General features: G+C 38.2%; 1 protein-coding gene across 2 annotated transcripts in view; it reads right to left on the reverse strand.

The window, feature by feature from the left end:
• Window positions 1–23,598, reverse strand: part of tex264b (testis expressed 264, ER-phagy receptor b) — a 36,318-nt gene that overhangs the window by 4,057 nt on the left and 8,663 nt on the right. The window contains exons 3-4 of one of the 2 annotated variants that reach the window (XM_078248692.1): window positions 4,685–4,847; window positions 1,043–1,122 (exon numbers count right to left, since the gene is read on the reverse strand). In XM_078248692.1, coding sequence (XP_078104818.1) covers window positions 1,043–1,122; window positions 4,685–4,847 — 243 coding nt within the window. The remainder of the gene's footprint in view (window positions 1–1,042; window positions 1,123–4,684; window positions 4,848–23,598) is intronic. The other variant, XM_078248691.1, reaches the window with a different exon arrangement.

Raw genomic sequence — 23,598 nt, forward strand, 5'->3', positions numbered from 1 at the left:
AAATAAAAAGCATCCATATTTGAATCTAGCCCCAAGCTCTCGCTGATTAATTTACACCCACCTCATGTGCATGTGATAGATGGAGCCAAGGGGAAAAAAACAATTTATGAAATAAAACATTAATAATATGCATACTGAGCTGTGATAGAGCAAGAACTTTGGTTTCGTGTTGGTTTTCCTCTGCTGGTTGAACATCTACAGCAAGTGGCAAAATGTAATCACTCAATGGGGGGAAAAAAAATTCCCATTTGGATTGAAAGATACACATTAGGGATAATATCTTAATCTTAATTTATTTTAAAAGGGAAAACCTTCGTATTTGATTGGAGGGGTTTAGTGGTGCCTTCAGGCATCGCTCTTTACATGTGTCTGTCTTGATTCTACTAGTATTGGAATGAGACAGAGAAAGATGCTGCAGAATTTGAGTAGGTTCAGATTTAATGTGCAAACTCCAACATAAGATAAAGATAATGACCATATTAAGGCTTATATCCACTATTACAGCTGCAGTTGGTAACTTTTACTGAAACCGTCCCTATATCCTGACAGTATCACATGAGACAGATAATCTGTGAAAAAAATCATGTTCCTGTGCCTCCTCCTATTGCACCTAATGGCATTCACAAGATTCACTGTGCCCGAAGGAAAACAACCAATCAAAATTGAGGACTCCTTAACACAATGTCAATCACTGCTAAAAATGTCACCTGCCAGAGCAAACTTTCTCAAAGAGGAGGCAGAGGAACGTGATATTTAAAAAAAAAAAAAAAAAAAAAATCTGTCTCATGTACTACTGTCAGGATATAGTGACAGTTTTAGCAAATATGCCAAAACATTTTTTTTTTTATAAATGTTACCAACTGAACCTTTAAGTAACAACGCTTTTAAATAATAGTTTAACATTTTGGGAAATATGCCTGAGAATACCACTCTCATGTATGTCCAGTAAGAAGCTTAAACCATAAAGGAATCAGGGAGTTAGCCTGACTCTGTCTAACGTATAAGAAATCTGCCTACTAGCACTTTCAAACAAACTAATTACCTTGGTATTATTATTGGTCTCTGCTTGTTGCCTGGCAACCTCACGGTGAGGACAACACTCTAGGAAACCACAGCTCCAGGCTGAAATAGAAATATTTACAGCATGTTACCCTTCATACAACCACAACTAGTTATTTTTACATTCCCGTTTGTACACAAATAAACAAATATAACATAATGTTTTAATATAACTAATTAGTGAGCTGTAGAGGTACTTGTAGGCAGATTTTTGAGAATGTTTTTAACAGTCAGTTAAAAATCACAGGCAGGCAGCGATCGGACAGAGGGCGTTAGCAGTCTTTTTGTTATCATGTAAGGCAACCATCAAGTCACCCGTCATCAGCCAACCGTTATTTTGCAGACAGACAGATATGAGATTGGTAATGAGTCAACATTTTCATCTAACTAAAAAAAAGCGAACACGTGTATTTCTCAAAATGTCAAAGTATTCCTTTGCAGGAAAATGTTTAAATGCTGTGTCATTTACAGTATGTAAGATGGCGTGACATGACTTGGACTTTTACTCAACTACTTTGCTTTGATAAAACTTGAGATATGACGTTTATTTGCCCCGCAAGATTTTAAAATAGCTCCGCTGACAACTAACAAAGAGTTAACAATGTTAATGGCCAACTAAAACTAAATGTGGCACTACATCCACTCACTTGTGAATTGTGTGGTTCAAAAGAGTGAACTATATTAGAAAATGTTTCTAGCCTGCTGTTGCATGACAGAGAGAGAGGAGCCATGTGAGGAGGCTGGGTTTTGATCCGGTCACTGAGACCAAAGATGTCCCGAATGCTCCAATGATCTGGTTTATTTGATCCCATTGTGACAGGAGCATGGCTGCCTGTCACACTATCATTCACAGTCATGGACCCAAATGTCATTTCCACTCCCACCACACCTGTGACACATAAAAATAGTGACTTTGTCATTGGGTGTCAGTTTCATTCCGTTTTGTAGCAAAAAGTGGAGATCCAGACAGATGTTTAAGGTATGGATTCCTTTGGAAATATGACACTTGGGGCCCTATTTTAACGATCTGAAATGCAAGTATCAAACGCCAAACACAAGTAGCTTTGTGGGCGGATCTCGGGCGCTGTTGCTAATATGCTGCGTTCATGCCACCTGAGAATATCAGGGACCGTCCCCGTGATTACGTTGTTTTTCCGACTGCCAGCGTTCACATGGTCAGGATGCGTGTTCTTCTTCTTCTTCTGTTATATTGGCGTTTGGCATAACAACTTGTTGCATGACTGCCACCAACTGTTGGCCGTAGCCTAGAGCAGGTGTGTGAAAACATGGAGGCCATAACAAAAGATTTGCTGCTGTTTTCTTATACAAGCATGGAAACAGCACACGGACAGGTGTTTGTTTGTGTTATCTACAGGACAACCAACGGGAAAGGACACGGATAAGGTGTTGTTTTTTTATACATGGGCCTATTTATGAATAATTTGAAACATGTTATGTTTCTTGGCAGAGACATTTGTCCACAATAAACAGTTTATTGTCATTGAAATATGTTAAGTGAACCAAAGTCGCCTACATCAAACGTCAGTTGTCAACAACGCGTCACCAACTGGGAAACTCGGTTAGCAAAATCTGGCCCGAGTTTCCCACCTCTGTTTCCCACAGCAAGGGAGGAGAATGATGACGTTTTCACTCGGGAAAATGTTTTTCCGATGTCTATGAACGCAGCATTATACCGGCAGGATAAATGACTCTTGCGCCTGACGCAAATCTAAAATGGGTTGGTCTGAAGTAGCTACATTACTCATAGGTGTGGTTTGGGCGTAACGTGCAATAAACCAATCAGAGCGTTAGCTCACATTTCCGTTCCGTGGCGGATTGCTATTATAATGATGGATTTTCTAGGTGCATGCTCTTAATACATCCATGGGCGCACGCCAGGAGCAGTTCACAGCCGAGGAGACCGACGTTTGCTATTGATTTTTCTTTCTGACAAAATGTAAATAAATAAATGTCACAAAAACATACTTTCCGATGTTTTGGGCTCACTCTCACTGAATCACAAGGTTATGAATGCATGGTGATATTTTTGCAATGTAGTCTAACATTAGACCGAGATTACCTCACTATAGACGATGAGCTCTTCTGTCTTTCCTCTCTCCTGTGCTGCTGCTGGGGCATTTGGGTTAAGTGGCATCGGCACATGCAGTTCAACATCACATCTCCTTAAGTCCTCTAATATTTCCTTTTTTATATTTATGTCATCAACACATCATACATATTTATGTCATCAACACATCCATGATTCATGGACAATTATTCTTTTAAAGTTTGCTTTTTGGCGCATAACATAATATCAAAACAATCTTTCCTACTAAGAAAGGATGACCATTACTTTTGGAGAGCGTCACTAAATTTCTGGCACCATCTCTCACATCATCCTTGAGCAGATATATGGAACTTCTGGCAGTTTGAGAATAATACAAAAGCAATTTGTTGGAAATTCAAAAAATACTGTAGATTTTCCAAAAACTAAGTTGGATGTGGACACGAATACACCCTGAATAAATCAATCATTGTGCACTGTGCTCCTCAGTGGAGACACCACTGCACCAAACGGTGGAGGTTCATACTGATATCAATGTGTGGAAATCAACCGTATCTCATCTCACTTTTAAAACAGAGGAAAGTAGCAAATCCTCACTTTTGAGAGGCTGGAAACAGAGAGTATTTTGGCTTGATGAATGACTTAAACAAATAATCCATTATTAAAATTGTTGCTTATTAATTTTCTGTTTTTCATAATCCAATCCTTACCTGTATTGTATTTGTAAACAACATTCTGACTGACATTCAAAATGAAATTGAAACTGTAACATGCGACCCCATGATTGTTTTTTTGCGGTTATTTTACCGTGCATTTGTGTCCTTTGAGTGTCTGCTAGGCTATATTTGGATTCATTGTATAGTCTGTTTGTATTGAATTGAATTGAACAATATGACCTCTGCCACAAAGCTGTAGCAATTAGGTGCTATGAGGCTGTTATCAAAAGGCTTATTTTCACACTTCATGTCAACTCATGATTAGACTCGCTTCATCTCGCTTAAACCAGGATTGACTTTTGAAAACACTCCTTCACAAGCTTTTATGTCTCATGAGGATAAATTAGTGTCAAGTGGAATTGTGCTAAAGTACTTGTGCGTCTTTAACATTGAAAGCAAGTTTTCAATATGGTGTTTGTATAGCTGTGGACAGCCCCTTGGTGAGTGGCAGCACACTTTCACCAGAAGCTGCGGTGTGTGGGCTTTTCATTAACACCTAGAAAGGTGTCAATCACAGTTTGCTTCTGCGGGGCTGCTCATAAACAAAACAGCAGTAGAAACAAGGTCCAATTCTCCTGGGTCCCACCCAAGCGGCAAGTGCCATGGCTGAATGCCGAAGCCAAAACACAGGTGCCTTAACATGCTGCTTTAATGGCCATCAGAAAGTAGCTGACTGTATAGAACTGACGAAGAAAACATGTTCTTATATTTCACTCAGGAGTTGGCAGACCAAAAAAACTTAAAGAACATAGATTAACTTAACAGGGCTTTGAATCCTCCTAGGTTTACCTGTAAGTACAAAAAATGTACGTGCTTATTTTGGTACAGCATGAAATACAGTTACCTGAGTCTGAGTCACTGTGCAATTCCTCTTGTTCTGACAGCCTCCTTTCTACCGGTCGGACTTCAGGCACGTAGAAATCTCCCTGACGGGCCAAGGGGGCCATGAACTGGATCTGACCCTCTCTGTAGATCTGAAGAAACGGGTGTGCACACAGCCTCCTTTCCTGAGAGAGATCATTTAAATTGGCGAGTATAAAAAGCAAATTCATGATTTACAACAAATATAATACATAACATTAACATACGTGTTTCCTTTAAAGTTTGGGTGTTTAGTAGTAGTTTAACGGCACAATTTAGTCATATACATGCAAATTTAAATCTGAAGGTGCAAAGTCATCAATGTTATAGGGCTGCAACTAACAATTATTTTCATAGTCAATTAATCTGTTGATTTTTTTCTCGATTAATCGATTAGTTGTTTGGTCTATAAATTGTCAGAAAATGGTGAAAAATGTGGATCAGTGTTTCCCAGAAGCCAAAGATGACGTCCTCAAATGTCTTCTTTTGTCCACAACTCAAAGATATTCAGTTTACTGTCACAGAGGAGAGAAGAAACTAGAAAATATTCACATTTAAGAGGCTGGGATCAGAGAATTTTGACTTTTGTCTTAAAAAATTATTAGGGCTGTCAAATGACATTTTTATTGCGATTAATCGTGGAGTTTCATAGTTAATCGCGATTAATCGCATATTTTATCACATGATTAAAATTCTATTATTTTGCATTTCAGAACAGTTTTTAAGTACATATTAACAATCAAAAGCAATTTTTACCAGTGTATCTTGATTGGGAATCAAATGAATGCAAAAAAAGTTACTTTATGAACTTGATTTTAAGATTTGTAATTATTTATTTACTGTAAACAAAAGAAAAATGTGTGAATCTGTCATTATTGCACAATTCCTCCAAGTACCTAACTAAAATTCTAAAAATCCCTATCCTTACTAGAGTCAATATAGTGTTTAGTAACTCCTAAATAATGTTGATTACTCACTGACGTCCAGTGATCACCAGTTAATGAGACAGCGTTTGCAGCACCTTGCAGATGTTCCAGTGTGGCTGCTTTCTCCGTGTCGTACAGGCTGTGTATGCATGAAAACTACTGTCCCCCTCGACGGCAACGAGACAGGTCAGAACATGCCAACCGTAGTGCGTCTTTAAGACCCGAGTCCTCTACGATGCTGACAGGTCTGCAGTTAGTTGCCACCCGTTTTGCAAGAGCTGTAGTAATTTTTTGGGATTTGGTTTCATCCATAGGTCGGCAAGTAGCACTCTCCAAAATAGTGCTTTGCCTGAGTGGGTAGCATGCTAGCGGGTAGCATCACGTTAACTGTACTACTATGCTTAGCTCCGTAGGTGGTAGCTCAAGCTTGACGTGCTTCGGTGATATTTTAATTCGGCTTTACACAATGTGCATATGGCTTTCGACTTGTCTACGAGCTGTCCGGGAGTCTTGGAAAATAAAAAGCTCCATTCAGAGTTACTGCTGCTGTCTTTCTCCATCATGCCTGCAGCCTGCAGCAGCAGGATATGTTAGGAGTAAGTATGGCAGCTTGATGATAAGTAACGGTGCTGCAAAGGGTCAAAATAGTAGCCTGTTAGCCACGACGCCAAGCCCAGTGAAGTGTAAAATAAATTAATAAATGCCGGCATGCGATTAATGCGATTAAAAAAAATTAATCGCATCGCGTTGGCCCTTAATCGCATCGCGATTAATGCGTTAATGCTGACAGCCCTAAAAATTACTCAAACCGACTAATCGATTATCAAAATAGTTGCCGATTAATTTAGGAGTTGACAACTAATGGATTAAACGATTAATCTTTGCAGCTCTACAATGTTATATCAGTATCAGAATCAACTTTATTGGCCAGGTGTACTTATGCATACAATACATTTGACAGTTTAGAGTAGAGATAAAAAAAGAGTCCCATCAACACTTATTAACATTGTCCATAACATGTATGGACAGAGAAAACACCATAGTAGGATACAAGCGCAGACATGTCAATAATCCCACAAGTCCAGTCAATGATGGGTGAAAACGACTTGATTTCATATGCGAGCCTCACCACTCCACCCCCTGAACTAACATTAATCTCTTTGTTTCGTCTTTACACCCCACATGCAACACATCTTAGATCTGTCTTCATGAATGTTCAGCCTCCAAACGCCACCTCTGTTTAAAATGCTGTTCTTCTTCTATTACTTGCCTCACTCCTCCAGAAGTGGGAAGTCTCACTTGACAGAGACCACTCCACTTCTCTGGGCTCATTAACCTTTCATACACCATGTTTTATTATTCCGCGCATGCACATCCAATGTCTGTTTCTTTCACCCTTTTGGCATATGCTAAATGTCGAGCAAAACAAGAATCACATTGCAGCTACAGTGCAATATCTCAATGGGATACATCCTTTCAAGTTAATTTGTTTTAATTTGCTAAAATTTATGTCAGTTTTCATTAGGCCTACTATTTTACTGCTGCCAAAGTGTAACAGATTTGTTGGTTTGATGCAAGTTAACGAATAAATTACCTGAATGTTGTTTATTATCTGATGTAATATTTTTCCTTTAGACTAAATCATAAGCAATATTATTTTCTTATGGTGAAAAAGGATAAGGATTCAGAGAGAGTCATAACACAGAGAATTTAAAATAATGCTACTTATTAAAAGAAGGTGCAGCTGGGTGGCTGGATAGCGCACCTGGTAGAGAGAGCACCCATATATAGAGGTTTACTCCTCAACACAGTGGCTGTGGGTTCGACTCCAACCTGCGGCCCTTTGCTGTATGTCATTCCCCCTCTCTCTCCCCTTTCATGTCTTCAGCTGTCCCATGAAAAAATAAAGGCCTAAAATGTCTAATCTGATCTTAAAAAATAAAGAGGGTATGGCTTGTGTACATTCACTTGAGAATAGAAGCATGGTATTATGGTGATGAAGACCTCTATACTACACCTTGTCGTATTCCTGCATCTCTGAACCCTAGGTTTCATCACTGGTTTGAACTATATTAGCCAAAGTAATTTATACCATAAATCATGTCTTACACTATGGGAAATTAATGTAATTTCTCCAAGAGTTGAAACTGATCAGATTATGATTATTTCTTGTCAAATCCTAAGAGTAGTCCCTGTGCCCCTTACTGACTTTCCAGTTTCAAGGAAAGTGGAAGTGGTGACAGGTTACTGTTTAATGGAACAGCAACGTCGCACACAAAGGATCTGATAGGCAGGCATGCAGACTAAACAGACACACATAAGATAGATTCTTTATAGGAGACAGCTGACTTATTTTCAAACTCTAGCCTATCATCTTGTTCACCATCTGTCTCTCAGCCCAATTATGACAGCAGTGTTGTTCCTCTCACTGCTGTCTGCAGGAACAACGTTGTCAGTTTCAGTGATTTCAGCAGCATCAACTATTGGTGCATATTTCCTACAGGAACGTCTGTGTGTCCTCATTGGCTTGGCAAATCAGATACTGCTACATATTGCATATTTATGTGCACACATACAAGCAGACACACACGCACAAAGTTAAATTTTGCATTTCAGATTCTATCAATAAATGATCAAATGTGAAATTGAAGTATAGTGCAGACACAACGTTGGTACAACAGCTACATAGAGGGGTACAGCCTTAATATTTCACTGGCAAATTCTGATTTGTCACAATGGTTTTTTTCTTTAATTTACAGAGCATAATGGATGCACAAGACATTTGATTTGGGTGGTGCTGATTGCTGACAACCAAGGACTGAAGAGAAACTAACAATTACAGTGCTATAGAATAAGATTGACCAAATAAGAGCCAACTCAACAGTCTAATGACACACTTAAAAGATCAAAGCACAAAAAGCATTGTATGCTAAGGATGGGCTTTAAAAGCACTGCATTTACCCCTAAAGGACAATACTAGAAATGCCTAACTAAAAATTCATTCATTGAGCACCTAACAGAGAGAGGGGCTCTTTTATACAAATCTCGTACAGCCTACATCCTGCTAAGAATTAGCGAGGTTTTCCTGATTACATAAGATGTCCAAATTTATAATGGCATTCATAACAACAATTTTGGATTTGCCTCGCCATGTTTATAGGGTCCTGGCCCCAGGTCTCATGTCATTGGGACATTATTTACATTATGGGAAATTAAAACATTGTAAGGAAATTGAGTTTACAATGGAAATGAGGGAACATCACGCAATAATGGGACCTAATGAGACCTTCAAGACACTTCAGGTCAAAAACTGATTCTGGCTTTCTCATAATGTAAAAGAAAACTACAATAGGACAAAACAACTCATCAGGGCCTACTGCTCAGCCACCCATATTTTGTGCTATTGTGACTTGAATATAAGCCACTTGGCTGCCCCACCATTTCTCTGCGATGCTCTATTTTGTTTGAATTAAGGTATTGGTTAAATTCTTACAATGTATGCTCGTCTCCAGTCCATGATCGTTGGTCATGATTTCTGAAACAAACTGCTTTCCTTGCCACATTAAATTGTTTTGATTTTGTGACCGATGCCCCCATAATTTCAGGTTTCTTGACACCTTATTTTACTTTTAACTTATGTATTCAGATAGATAACTATTAAAACTACTGTGTTTCTGCTCAAAGCTGAATAAAGATGTGCATCTGCCTTTGTAACAGATTATTTCAAGGTTTTTCATGTATTCTTTCCATTATTTTGTTTGCCTAACCACTGAACAACCACTAAAAATGAACCCAAAGTTAAATAAATTCCTGGTAGAAACAGAAAGCAGAAGCTGCATAAGCACATTAAAGTTAATTAATTAATGAAAAAGTAAAACTGCTCCTTGGCAGGGGGTGGAGGGGTGAGTACTTCTGACTTTTTCAGACCAACAATGATGGCCAGACAAGTGAGTGAAGAATAAAAAAAATGCTAAATGCTAATTCACTCTGAATAGAATAATATTCAGCAAGAGGGTTCACTCTCCCAGTGTGTGCTCTTAACAGAACTTGCTGTTTTTATTGCTTAATGGAAGTTCTCCAGGAAGTAACAAGGGTACTGTTTTAAAATAAAATACTTTAATTTAGCTTAAACTATGAATCAAGACATAACCAAGACATATTTTTTTTGCATTTAACAACCATAACTTAACTGCTGCATCTGTTTAATGCCTAAAATCATTGTTATATATTTTGTTTATTTCATTAGCATGTACAGTAAATAATACACATTTAGCTAAGAATATGACCAGACTATGACCCCAGTGTCAAAGCTGTAGAGAAAGGCAGATAAAGACAGAATAATGTGTATGCAAAAATGAGGGAGCCTAGCCCAGCAGCAGGGCAGCAAGCATCACAACTGGGGCCTGGATTTGGGTCTCACTCTCTACCCAAACACCAGATGTGCACTTGTACATAATGTGCATTTTTGTTTAACATAAGAAATGTTTAGAGCTGAAATGATCAGTTGAATACTCAATTGAGATTGAGAGGAAGTTAACTGGCAATGGCAACTATCTTGATAATCAATCATTAAAGGGATTTTTAATGCAGAAATGCCACACATTCTCTTGATCCAGCTTCTTAATCATAAGGAGTGGCTGCTTTTCTTCATCTTATGTGATAGCAAACTGAATATCTTTTGGGGTTGAACGGTTGGTCAGCGAAAACAGGCATTTTGGAGATGTGATGTTAGGCTGTAGGAAGTTGTGAATGTGATTTTTGCCTATATTCTGATATTTTATTCACCAAACTAATTCATTAATTAATTAATCCAGAAAATCATCAGCATTAAATTAAAGAAAATAATCATTAGCCGCAGCCCTAAAGTGTTTTTTAACTTTATAATGAGAGCTGAGAAGATCTTTATATTTTGTGCACTCACACATGGAGCATATCACTTACAATCACTGCTAGCGGAGTAAACTAAACAGTCTATCCCAGTGAGCCTAGCTATACAGTGAGGTTAGATTATCTGTGTCTTATAGAAAACCTGGGACAGAGGGCAGGCAAATAATTGGACCTGCAGTGGAATCGCTAAGACAAACTGTGAACAGTAGGCTTTTCAATTGGGTAGGGGATTGAGGATAGTGTAGTTATTGATTTTTGTCTGATTTTCTCCATACTCTTCTCCTGTAGTATCAGGGCCTCAAAAGCCCAGTAGAACACTTCAGGCAGTCCAGAGTAACAGGGTCATAGTAAGGTGATTTTTTTCTTCACATTCTCCACGGCACATACATGGCAATATTTTTGGACAGAAAGATATTATTTAGTTTCTCAGGCATGAAAGCATTATTACATTGTAGCATTATTAAGGGAATAGACATGGGAAATTAAAGGGCCAACACAACATGACCTCACCTTACTTTGATTGTTTCAAAATTTGAAGAAAAGAAAGAAACTGAAGCAGAATTGGATATATCCATCTATGCTTCATGTTGCTGAGCACTTGTTTTAAGTCTGTACAGACATCTTGTGTCACTAAAGTCCACCCTCGCCACGAAATGCAGAACACTTGATGAATCACAAATGGGTAAATAAGATGATTCTGACCATCACCATCAATGTGTTTCAAAATTAAGACCAAATATGGAGAACAGCAGTAACCCATCCTCGCTTGTTTAGACGCATCTTCAGTAGTAGATGCTTCACTTTACAAGCTTTTCAAGCACACATCAGCCCGTGCCAAAGCTGTCATGGGGAACCATTCAAAAGTACCAAGTAAGCTCAGTTAATGGGTTATAGAAAGCTTAGTCTGGCTTACCGAATGTACAGTTTTGGGATAAAGCCAGACATCTGGCGTGTGGTCCCTCCCCTTCCGCTATCTCCGCTTACTTTTTATTGAAAGGGCACCGTCACTGCATCCGGGGCTTAGTGCCGCCCAGGACAATTGTGATGGGTTTTAAGAAATACAAACAAGTCAGAGCGTTTTGATGAGAGGTTATAGCCAGACAATACTTCAGCACTGACACAGCGATGTGGAGATAGGTCTGGCAATGCAAGACCATATAAAGCTTAAATATTGAGCTAAGTCCTGAGGGAACTGGTGAAGAATGTTCGACATGAAGAAAAGGATGTGCTAGTGTCCTCTCTGTCCAGGTTCCTAGCCTAGGGAACAACATCTTCACAGGAACCCTGTGCAGATACATCACATGTGCCCTTGCATAAATAAGTAAAACTGTACAGGGTATTTTTAGAGCATAATACAACCCCCCTCCCGGCACATCAAAGCTATACACTTACATTTGATATGTTGCTTTTTCCTGGAAAGTCATTAAGGCTCTGTACGCCGCACATACATGTATAATTCCACAAAGCACACATTTACTGTTTACTGTTGTAGTTGGGTAATGCACTGATCACATTATGGGCCACATATTTACATGCACACTAAAACCTGATTAATAATAATAAATAATAATAATAATAATAATAATAATAAAAGAAATAGACTAAGGCAGTATTAAGGTTGAGTAAAGATTTTACACGATTTGGAGTTTAGTTTAATAAAAGAAATGGAACTGGAGTCTTGGATGGAGGTGTCAGAGAGAAAGATACTGAGGAGTGTTATGGACAATGCTTCTCATTCCCTGCATGTCACAAACTACTCTCTTTCAGCCGTAGACAACAAGGTGCACACGCCACATCAAACTGTTTAACTCCTCCCCCTTCTGCAGGAAGGACAGCTGAAAAGAATAACATCAATGTCAACATCAATGTGCAATATTACATTTTTATCACTTTTCAACATTATTGGCAATGCTACTTTTCTATTTAAGATGACTTATTTTACTAAATGTATCTTACTTTTACTGTTATTAGACAATGGTGTCAGAATTGCTTTTTATACTCTTTACATTCATTACTCTATTGTTTTTATTCTTATGTTGTTTCTTTTTGAGCAATCTCTGGCAAGAAAGTACTTTCATATCTTAAAACTACATTGTGTCATTTTTTTAGTTGATTCTTAGCAAAAAAACCTTTGCTCTTTCACAAATATGCACTCATTCATGTGTAATTGCTTCCACCAACTAATCAAAGTATTCTCGTAAGCGTAGAATCTGCCATTTAGAATCATTCAGAATACATATGAGCGAGTCGCTCGAATGACGGCCAGCATGTTGCACCTCCATCTTTAGACCAAAGTTAATATTGGAGTGGCTAGAACAGCTGCGAGTGCTATTTGTGTTTATTAATTAATCAAAACAAATTAGGCAATCAAACTAAATTGTGTGAAGGCCACAGCAATATGAAAGATTGACTAGCAATATAGGTCTGTTCAATGGGTCTGCTTACTCTAATTTTGATTGTAATCAGAGCAAAATAACAGCTGTTAACAGGTTATGATTATATTATTAGAGTGCATTTAAACAGCTCGAAGAGAAATGCAGATAGCCAAAGAAATCTTTAGATATTTCCAGTTAAGACAATTACACTAACTCAATAAACCAGATGCAACATAGGTGTGCACAGTGTCAGTACATATCATTTCCTATAATTATGATTAATATAAGCTATAATCAATTTGAATAGGGCTTGTGTTTTCAAGTTGAAGAGTATAATATTTAAACATTGTTTACATAAATGACAAAAATAAAGATGTTTTTCCCATTATTTTCATTTATTTTTTTACAGCTTTTTGTCTTAAATTGTGAGTCTTGCTGTCAAGGAATGATACTAAGTATGCATTTTCCTAATCTGTTTTACTGCAATTTCCCTTACGAGCAGCAATTCAATGTTGGACAATAAGAAGAGTAAATTTCTCTCCAGTGAGGAGCTGGAGGGGAAGACAGCACCAAAGCGCGCTCTGAGATATTTTATAAGTGCATAAAGAGGCACTCTGGGACGGTGTGACAAATATACGTTTGGTCACCAGAAGAGTGTGTTCAACAAGGGAAAAAGTGCTGGCACTGTAGAAGCACAATAACCAAAGTCAAACCTGACATACAAATAAAGCCTACTGTATCTTATGCACAAGCTACGAGTGGTGCTTCTGTAGAGGAGCATTAACTCGTTCCCAACACACAAAGAATTATAATTAAGAGTTCCCAGGTGACTTTGGATGAATCACATCTACTTTGAATTTTCATGAATCTCTCTTTATCCCGTGGCTCCGTTTAGGAACGGCCACAAATGCATACTATATCCTTAGTCCAAATAACGGGGACCTGTTCTCCTAGGCACAACTCCCCCAAAATGACACCTTAGATGATTAGAAGATAAAGAATCATAATCAATGGGAATAATCAACTGAATGTCAGACCTTGTGTGTAATAAAGGTGTTATGTTCCAATTAGTTTCTGCAATTTACAGTTATCTTCATCAATTTATCAGTTAATTATTTATAATATTAATCAAATAAATTGTGTAATCTATATAAACAGAAAATAAAATAAATGCCCAGCACTTTCTCTCACAGACCAAACTTTTTTGTTTTGTCTGAACAATAGTCTATCACCCAGAGATATGCAACTTACAAAAACAAAGAATAGCAGAAGTGTCCAGATAAGAATCACTTCTCCACAGAAGCAAACAGGCAGTCGGTCAAACCGAAAACATGTTGACAGAGAAGCTTGCCCCTTACAGATAATGGTGCTAACACCTTAACTGTCATGCCTATCAGGTTAGACGTGTGTGCAGCAGTAACATAGGGAGGAAGTGATGAAATGCTGCTCATGTAAAATCACAAAGTAACGTAAATGTAATGAAGGAAGTAGTAAAGTCACCTCATTGGAATTTTAGTTGAGATAATATTTCGTTATCTTTTAAATATGTTTTAGGTTTATGTGCAAATATGTGCTCCACCCATAATTTCATTGTATCTGCTATAGAGTTCTTGCATGTGGTGGTGAGAATAATATGTTACAGAGATAACTAAGGTAATGAAATCAAAACCCTTCCCAGCATTTGACTGTGTCTAAAAGAAGCAAAGTTTGAAATGACACCAAATCCCAGGTGGCATTGCACCTCCTGTATCAGAGAGAAAGAGTCAGCCTAGATGAGATAAAGACAGTGAAACATTGATGTAGAAAAGTGAAGATCTGCTGCCCACGGGGAGATAGATGGGAGCAAAACAGCCGACAAATGATCATTCTGAGTATAGAGACGGATACCAACAACAACCTCTGCCTCAACAATGGCCCCTTGTCTCCTGAGGAGAAAGGCAAAAGCAACTGAACACTGTGCTGTCAGCAGTGAAGAAGACTTAGGCTTATGAGACAAAGTGGTAGATAAGTGCTCACAACCATTGTAGTTTACTGGATTTAGATAATCTGCAAACATGGCTGTTTTTAGGGATACAAGTATAGTTTAACATTTCCATGTGAACAAGAAAACTATAGCAACTCTAACCCACCACTCAGGCTGTTTCTATTCAACCATCAGCATTACAAAACAAAAAAAATAGATATTAATTAATAACATCCCCCCAATCAAACCAATCATAGGCTGCTGGGTCTTACACAGGTGCAGGTGCTCACGTGCTCTTTTGGACATTCACTGCACTGTGTTCATATCTCATGTGAAGTGCTCATTGCATGAGTGGAAACTGATCTCAATTCCATAATTTGTAAAAATGCATGTCTCCTTACAATATCAGTCTCCATTGTCTGCAGTGAATGACCCTGATGAAAATATGTGAGTCGAAACGCGTTGGTCATTTTAAAATTGCCATGTAAAATAAAGGCATTTTAATTTTTACACAAGACCTACAGAGTGCCTTGGTTTATTTATGAAGAAGACATTTTTACAAATTTGGGAATTGAGATCAGTTTCCACTCATGCAATGAGCCCTTCTCATGAGATTTTAAAAAGTAATGTACATAATAGTAATTATTACTGATATCAATAGAAGGATATTAATATGGGAACACTTGTCCTAAAAGGAAGGTACAAGTTTAATTTGCCTTTGTGTCCTTTTTGTACAGTCAGAACAACACATCTGTTTCATCTGTCTGAGAGCTACACTACACCCACATGTCCCCATTTTCATATGAGTATTAAAGGATAATTCCGGCGCAAAACGACCTAGGGGTTAATACTTTAACTTTAAGACAACATGGCACCTACATTACCCACAATACAACTTGACCGCCTTCAGTTTGGTGGGAGATTCTGGAGTGTTATGCTAGTAGTGGCTAATGAAGCCTCGAGACGCTAGCCTCAAGCAGAGAAGAGGAGCGGGCTACAGAGGTCTCGTAAACTCACTTCTTTCTAACTCCACACCCTCAGATTTCTTTTTTTTCATTCTCAAACTTATAGTCTTCAGAACCAACTGCCGCTGACTCACTCGAGGCAATTTATCCGATTTTGCGCAGCTCCTCTTTTTTCACATATGCAGAAGTACTCCCAAAGACATGTTAACAGACTTTGATGTGTGAAATCGATGGAGTTTCAGAATTATTGTCAGACAAAGTGCAACAGTGACCTTTCGAAATGACCATCTGCTGACACTGTGTTAACTACTAAATGTGGAAATCAAGGAGCACTGCATAGCCAACACTAGCACTCAGTGGCAACAAAGAATGTGTAATTCAGGGTGACATTTGAGCGCTTCCTGTGTGTTAATGACAGTAATCTGTAAGATTATGGAGGATACTACTCCATCAGTGGCATGGACCCTCCTTTCCCTAGCAATTTACTTTCCCTTCATTTATTTGCTTTCACTTCTCGAAACATATCCAATAATGCTTTGCTTTGTCACATGGTTATTTTGAATGTCAACACAGTAGAACTACAATAGAATTTCCTCAATAGTACGATAGTCTTTTCAGACATTTTCTAAAAGTCCCATTGCTTCACATAGAGAGGGGGATGATGGAACATAGTATCTCTGCAGCCCCTTTATTGTCTACATTTCATTTCAAATCCCTGAACGGAAAAAGTGGTTCAAAGGGGCTGACGGCATAATGAGTGACAGTAGTCGCTACAAGTACGAACAATCCAGGTGTCACTCAAGCAACAACACTCTTTACACAGACTTATTCAGCCCTGACAAATGAACAAGGACTGTTTAAAAGTCACTGAGCTGAATAAAGCAGTTAAGTCTTAAGCCTCTTTTTTTTTTTTTATCTTTCCCATTTTCATTAGCTCAGAGAGGTCCCAAACCTCTGCACCTTGGTTAGGTGCCCCCACTCTGTTGTTCGACTCATAGTTGAATGGTTCAAAATTGCCTCTTGGATTGCTTTTCAGAAAATCCCTCAAGAGGACACTGGAGCAAATTCATTTAATTTCCATGTCTATCTCAACAAAAGACACCACCAAATTGTTGGAATATTTTAGCCGATATAAAAGAATGACGTGTGTGTGTGTGTGTGTGTGTGTGTGTGTGTGTGTGTGTGTGTGTATGTGTGTGTGTGTGTGTGTGTGTGTGTGTGTGTGTGTGTGTGTGTGTGTGTTCTTTTCTTCTATATAGCAGAGCCACATCACAGATATACAATCTGATTAGGTGTGGGAAAGAGCTTTATGGATGCAATATGTAGTCCTAATAGAGCTAAAACTACAATTTGTAAAAGACTTTTGGTTTGATAATATCCAATCACAAATATGTCAACAGCAGGTTTAACACTACAGGGTGATTTCAAAGTATGTCCAGTTTGCTTTTTGAATGCAGGAAATATATTTCTATTTTTATCCCACCCAATTGTTTTTTCTAAAAAAAAACAAAAAAAAACGGAATTGTTTTACTAGTGTGATTCCTGAGAGATTTGGGTTATTGAATCCTACTACAGCAAGCAGCTTATAAGACAGTGCCATATGTGCTTACAGTATATCTGTATATTTTGAGGGAGTTAAGTCAAAAGACTACAGCCACAATAGTTGTTATTTACAGGGGCTACTCCAGTCATTTTCTTAGCATAGCAAACTATAAGACAAACCAGGGAGCAGGTTTATCAGCAAAATCACTGACTGATGACATCAAAGTAGACAGCGTACATCTTTTAAGCATTTGCTCTATCTTCACATCCGAAGTGATTGATAAGAGGCCGATGGCACAAAATAATATCTAAAAATACCAACCCTTCTTAAATTGTAATCACACCCTCCTGCCTGATCTTGATTCAGAACGACAGTGCAACAGAGGATAAACTTTGAATCAGATCAATCATATGTAGATGTGACATTTAACACCAACAGTAGATTCCCAGCTGCTAGAGGATGAAAGCCATGTTTGAACACTTGACGGGCAAACTCCACAGAGCGTCCTGTGGGAAGAGTAAGCTTGCAGGGTCGTGATGCAACATACTTGATGAAAGAGGCCCAATGATTTTTTACTTTAATATAATTAATTGGTTAAAAATAAAGCAACATACCAGAGATAATGATTTCATTACATTTTATTAAAACTATTTTGTTCTCAGCATCATAAGAAAGAACACCTGCTAATAGAATGTCTGAGGTCTTAAACTTGTTAAACAATGCCTGTTGTTTATTACAAGCCATCAGGAAGGAATTTGAAAAGAATATAAGGAAGGATAACTAGGATATTAAAAGGTGTGGTACACAAAAACGTTCATAAAAATTATAGATAGACTGAGGGGATCAAAAAAAGAAAAAAGAACAAATGTTTTTTAACGTGTTGGAGATGGAGCGTTCAGTAACAACGGAGACAACAACAAAGAAACAGGCATGGTACCCAACTAGTTCATACCTTACTAATAACAGTACTTACTCTTGGGACATGAATCTTAATGATGTTTATGAAATTTTGGATAAGTCAAACTCAACTGACCTGCCTGGATGCTAGCTGAACTTAGCCCCGCCCATGACATTTGAGGTCGGAAGTTCGGTCTGGACTTGATCCGTTGTGGAGCAACTATGCTCAAACCAGAGCTGTTCGGACCAATCAAATTGTCAGGGCGGGCTTTATACGATGATGGACAGATGATCAACAGTAACATAATCAACCACGTCACCAAAGAGCGCTTGGGTTGAATTTGTTTACAACAAAGATGGCTGCCGCTGGAGAATTGAGATGTGTAGATTCCGCCATCGCGTCTGTTATAGAAGATATTGACAGCGCATTCATTTTAAAAGAGGAACAAAGAACCGCGATCAAGGCATTTGCCAATCGGAAAGATGTTTTTGCCTTCCTTCCTACAGGATTCGGTAATGTCACATACTCCGTTGCTCTGATTTGTTGTAGGTCTATCCAATTGAGTGCAGAGGCATTTTCTTTCCTGGTTCGGTTGAAACACGCCCCATAATCACAGCCCAATGGAGCGGTATCAGACTCATATTCTGACTAGAATGAGTATGACGACGTCAGGCTACAACTGACCATGAACCAAATAGTAAATTTGGTTAATTCTACAGCGTGGTGTTTTAAAATGTAACAGAAATTCAATTCAATATTCAATACCACATTTCTATATTAGAAGTATTGAATTTTTATTCTTTGTATTTTTATTCTTTGTGACAAAACTAGGTTATCAACAGAGATGTAGGCTATAATGTTTATCATTATAATGTGAATCACATTATTATAATAACTTGTTTATTATTAATATGTATTGTTTATTTCAATGTTGGAATGGAATGGAATGGAAATTGATTTATTTGAATCAGGGACAATGCAGAAATAAACATTAAACTTGTAATACAAGAGAATATGTCTTGGGCCAGGTTACAGCAACAATTGCTAATTTCCGAATGTTAAGACACACATTCCTTGAAGCATGTTGAAATGTATCTTTTAGTTGCATTTTGATTAATTTGAAAGTGCATGTGCAATGTATTAGACTATTGGGTCAGTGAAAGAAAGAGATCACAGCAGGTGGCAACACAAATGTTAATGAATGTAAATAAAATGTAGACATAAAAGGTTGAACATTTTCAAAAGCTCCTGTCTGACAGAAGCTCATGAAAGATAATAATTTTGTGGTTTTGTGGAAATGTAAGACTTAATACAAGTTGACAGTTTACTAATAAATCACCCATGGCTTGATTTAGTTACAACTGAAATAAGCAATATAAGTTCTATACCCCCAGAATTCCAATTCCAATGTAACCAGAGTCTAAATATTTCCCATTTTCCCATATGACACTTACCCCCATTACTTTGTCCAGCATATATAAACCCAACGGCCTTTCCTGACCTTTTTGAATATACGTCACCTTTTCTGCATGTTTAACAGGCCCTGCGGACTAGCATCTGTGCACTGCTTTGCATCACTCCTGCCCAAGCGGAAGACACTAAGAAGAATTGAGGCCTCATTCTCTATCATACTGAGGAAGACTTTATGATCAGTGTCACACCATGTGTGTCAGTTGCTAAAAAAGGCCATTTCTAAGGAACAAAGGAAAACTTGCTTTACATTCAGCCCAGAACCTCTGTGTTGGCAAGAAACTTCAGTGCCCTGAAGCGAACAAATGTTCCATCGTCTGCCTTTCACAAACCTTTAGATCTCTGTGAATGTCAGCAATATTATTTTCCCACTCCAGTCCCCAAACAAGTCTGAAGGCCTGGCCACCGTGCTTGGTTTAAATCTCAAGATGCCAAGGCATCTGTGATGTAGCCCACCACTAAAGAGCCAAGGCACAGAAGAAAAACACTGGGGCCGATCGATGGTCTGACTTGGCAAATACCAAACCCAAACGTGGGGCAGCGACTCAAAGTGTCTGACAGACAGAAATCATTCGGCCAGGCATGCTAAATGCTGATGAGCTTGTTTGAAAAGGTCTCACCACTTGGGATATTCGAAGTGTCAGCCATTAACAGCATGTTTTATACACTGAGAGAAGCCCATTTAGAACTGTTTTTGCTGTTAGGCTGCTTCTGTTAAATTAATTTTATTCAGTAATAGACTATTTACAATGAAGTCAAATGTAGTGTTTTATCATTTGTTTATGGGGCATTTGCATTCACAAATATATTTAAAATGTGGTTAAAATCATCAGGGTCTATTTCTTCAACTGATGCTTCAACTCCTCTCAGAAATTTCACTTTAACTGAAGCTTCAACTGAGGACAAATGCTTAAAGTGACTTCAGCAGTTTCGAAGACATTTCAAATTCCACTGAAAACTCTTTTCAGTCCATCATTAACCAACACTTAACTCCTTTTCATGCTTACATTTCAACTTCCATTGACACTTGAACTACCTTCAACTTTCTTGCTTTCAATAAGCTGGCACTTCAACTCCTAAAACTACTTCAAGTTTAGCAGTTACTCCCATACAAAGACGTTTCAAACGCCCCGAAAACTATGTTATGACATTTTAACTGGTTCGTGTTTTGAGAAATTTACAGCTGCAGGCACACATCGCCTTTTCCAGTTTTTATATAGTTTTGCATTTTCAGATATATAGTGAATACATGTGGCTCTTTTAAATGCTCTGACAATTTCAAAATGGACAGTTGGTTTGTCTGTTTGATGGCTGAGAAATCCCTGGATTTGCCTGACAATATATTTTTGGTGTCACTCATTGAATGTTGGTATGTGAGTGTGTTCAGTAATATTATTAAGATTCAATTCTCAGCCTTCACAGATCAATGCTGCCTCTCAGAGAACTGTAGGTTATCTGTGTGAAGGTGCATTCTGGGAATACTGTGATGCAAGATAATAAATCTCCATGAGTAACACGGTATTCAATATTACAAGATGTAAGAACTGAATTTCACTGTGAATGTTCCCAACAAAATTGACTTAAGTGTTGCACAGTGTGGTTTGAGACCACAGGAGGATAACACCATCCCTGTGGAAAGATTATTCAAGCTTGCACAGCTGTATTCAAATAACTACATATGGCCCTAATTTAATAACAAAATACCACAATGCAACGCCACTTTGCAAATGTACTATAGAGTCAGAAAAGAAAGAGCTAACATCTGCAAACTCCACCTGCACTGAAAAACTGTCCAACCTGCAAGTTACACCCAAATATGTCATTTATGTTACATACATTTTAAATGGAACAGATTTCCTGGGCCTCTAAACATGGACCAGAGGATTTGGAATCAAATCTCTCACTGGATTTCATGGCTGTGGATAAAATGTGTTGTCTAATGGCAGAAATCCAAGATCCGGAACTCTTAAAACGTTTATTCCCCTTGATCCAAGGCCTATCTATCGCTAAATTCCATGAAAATAAATTCACATTTTAGAGGTTTCCTATAGACAGACAGATGACTTGTATTTAATTAGTGGGAATGCTGATTCAGCAGCATTCCAACTATTGTTATTCCTTTCGGCCATTTTTATTATTTCGTACGTTTTTTGGCTCTCCGTAACTTCTGCATACGTTCAGCTATTAAAACCACTTTCTACTATTTATACTTTTTAAAATATTAAGCTTTTTAACACTTTTTTTTTTACATCGAAGTCAATGAGAGCATGCTTCAAATCCTTAAAATCTTCTTCCGCTCCCAAAAGATTCAGCTCCTTTGTACTTTCACCTACAGACACCAAACAAACTTTAAAATGTTCACAAAAGCTTCAGGTATTATATCTTTTCAGTTTGATATCTTTTACAGTTTTTGTGAAAAAGCTGTTTAAGTTTAGTGATCATTTCAGGATTTTTCTGCGTTTCTAATGAGTGTGTGTTGGGGCCAGCCAGAGTGGATGATGTCACCGCCAGAGCACAGAGCCTCAAAATTATCTTTGTCCCTTCTCTATAAATTGCTCTCACGCCCACAATATCTACTTGTCATACACAATTTATACATCAAAGCGTAGGTATTTTTGTCTAGTGTCAGGCAATGTGCTCAGTTATGCGATACGACTTATACTTTTGGCTCGGTGAGCTTCCAAATGACAAGAGTTCCACATCTTCCTCCATTCGCTGCCCTGTTAACATTCTCCACATTTCAGCGAACCACTTTTTTAAATCGCTGATATGCCCACATTTTGACTGTCTGTCTCTGTTTGTTTGTCTGTCTCTGTCCGTCTGTCTGTCTGTTTCTGTTTCTCCCTGTCTCTGTCTGTCCGTTTCTCTCTGTCACTGTCTGTCTGTCTCTGTCTGTTTCTGTTTCTCCCTCTCTCTGTCTCTCTACCTCCTTTTCTGTCTCTGTCTCTCTACCTCCTTCTCTGTCTCTGTCTCCCTCCCTCTTGTCTGTCTCTCTCTCTCTCCCTCCCTCCCTCCCTCACCCTCTGCCTGTCTCTCTCTCTCCCTCTTCTGTCTCTCTCTCTGTCTCTCCCTCTTCTGTCTCTCTCTCTCTCTCCCTCCCTCCTTCTGTCTCGCTCTCTCTCCCTCCTCCCTCCTGTGTCTCTCTCTCTCGCTCTCTCTCCCTCCCTCTTCCCTCTGTCTCTCTCTCTCTCTCCCTTCCTCCCTCCCTCTTCTGTCTCTCTCTCTCTCTCCCTCCCTCTAGTGTCATTTGTGATTTGTGATTTCATCCATATATGTATCCCGCTTCTTTTCGGGCAATATATTCACCTCTCAGCTCTTTAGGGTCATGCTTTTTTGTTCTATGCAATGGATATGTCTGATAATAATACAAAGTATTTATACTTTTAGCCTTTATAGTCAATTTATTTGAACTTCCACTTTTGACAGTATTACAGTTTAGCTTCCAGCGTTTCTAGAAATGTATTTCAGCTCTTAGCTTAATAAAGTAATGCAGTTCATCTTCCAACTGACAATTTTACATTTCAACCTCCAAATTTTTCAGCAGTGCAGTGCAATCCATTTGAGATTTAAAAATGAGAAAATTGAGAAATAAAACAATTTATTTCATATTTCCGCATTTTAATCTCTGTTTCTCATAGCATTTGTAAGTCTTCCAGACTTAATCATAATTTCAGTTAGAAAATAAATTCTTTTATATATTAGTGGTGTTATTCAACTTTTTAATGAAATTCGTGTTAATTGAAAACATTCATACTTTTTGAACTATTCTCACTACTTCAACTTCTTCTTACTGATTTAAGCTATTCATCCAGTTTAGCGTTAGCAATTCAGCTATTCAGCATTCCAACGCATTTTCTGCAGGAAATGCAT

This window comes from Sander vitreus, chromosome 4 (assembly GCF_031162955.1).
Source record: "Sander vitreus isolate 19-12246 chromosome 4, sanVit1, whole genome shotgun sequence".
Classification (NCBI taxonomy): Eukaryota; Metazoa; Chordata; class Actinopteri; order Perciformes; family Percidae; genus Sander; species Sander vitreus.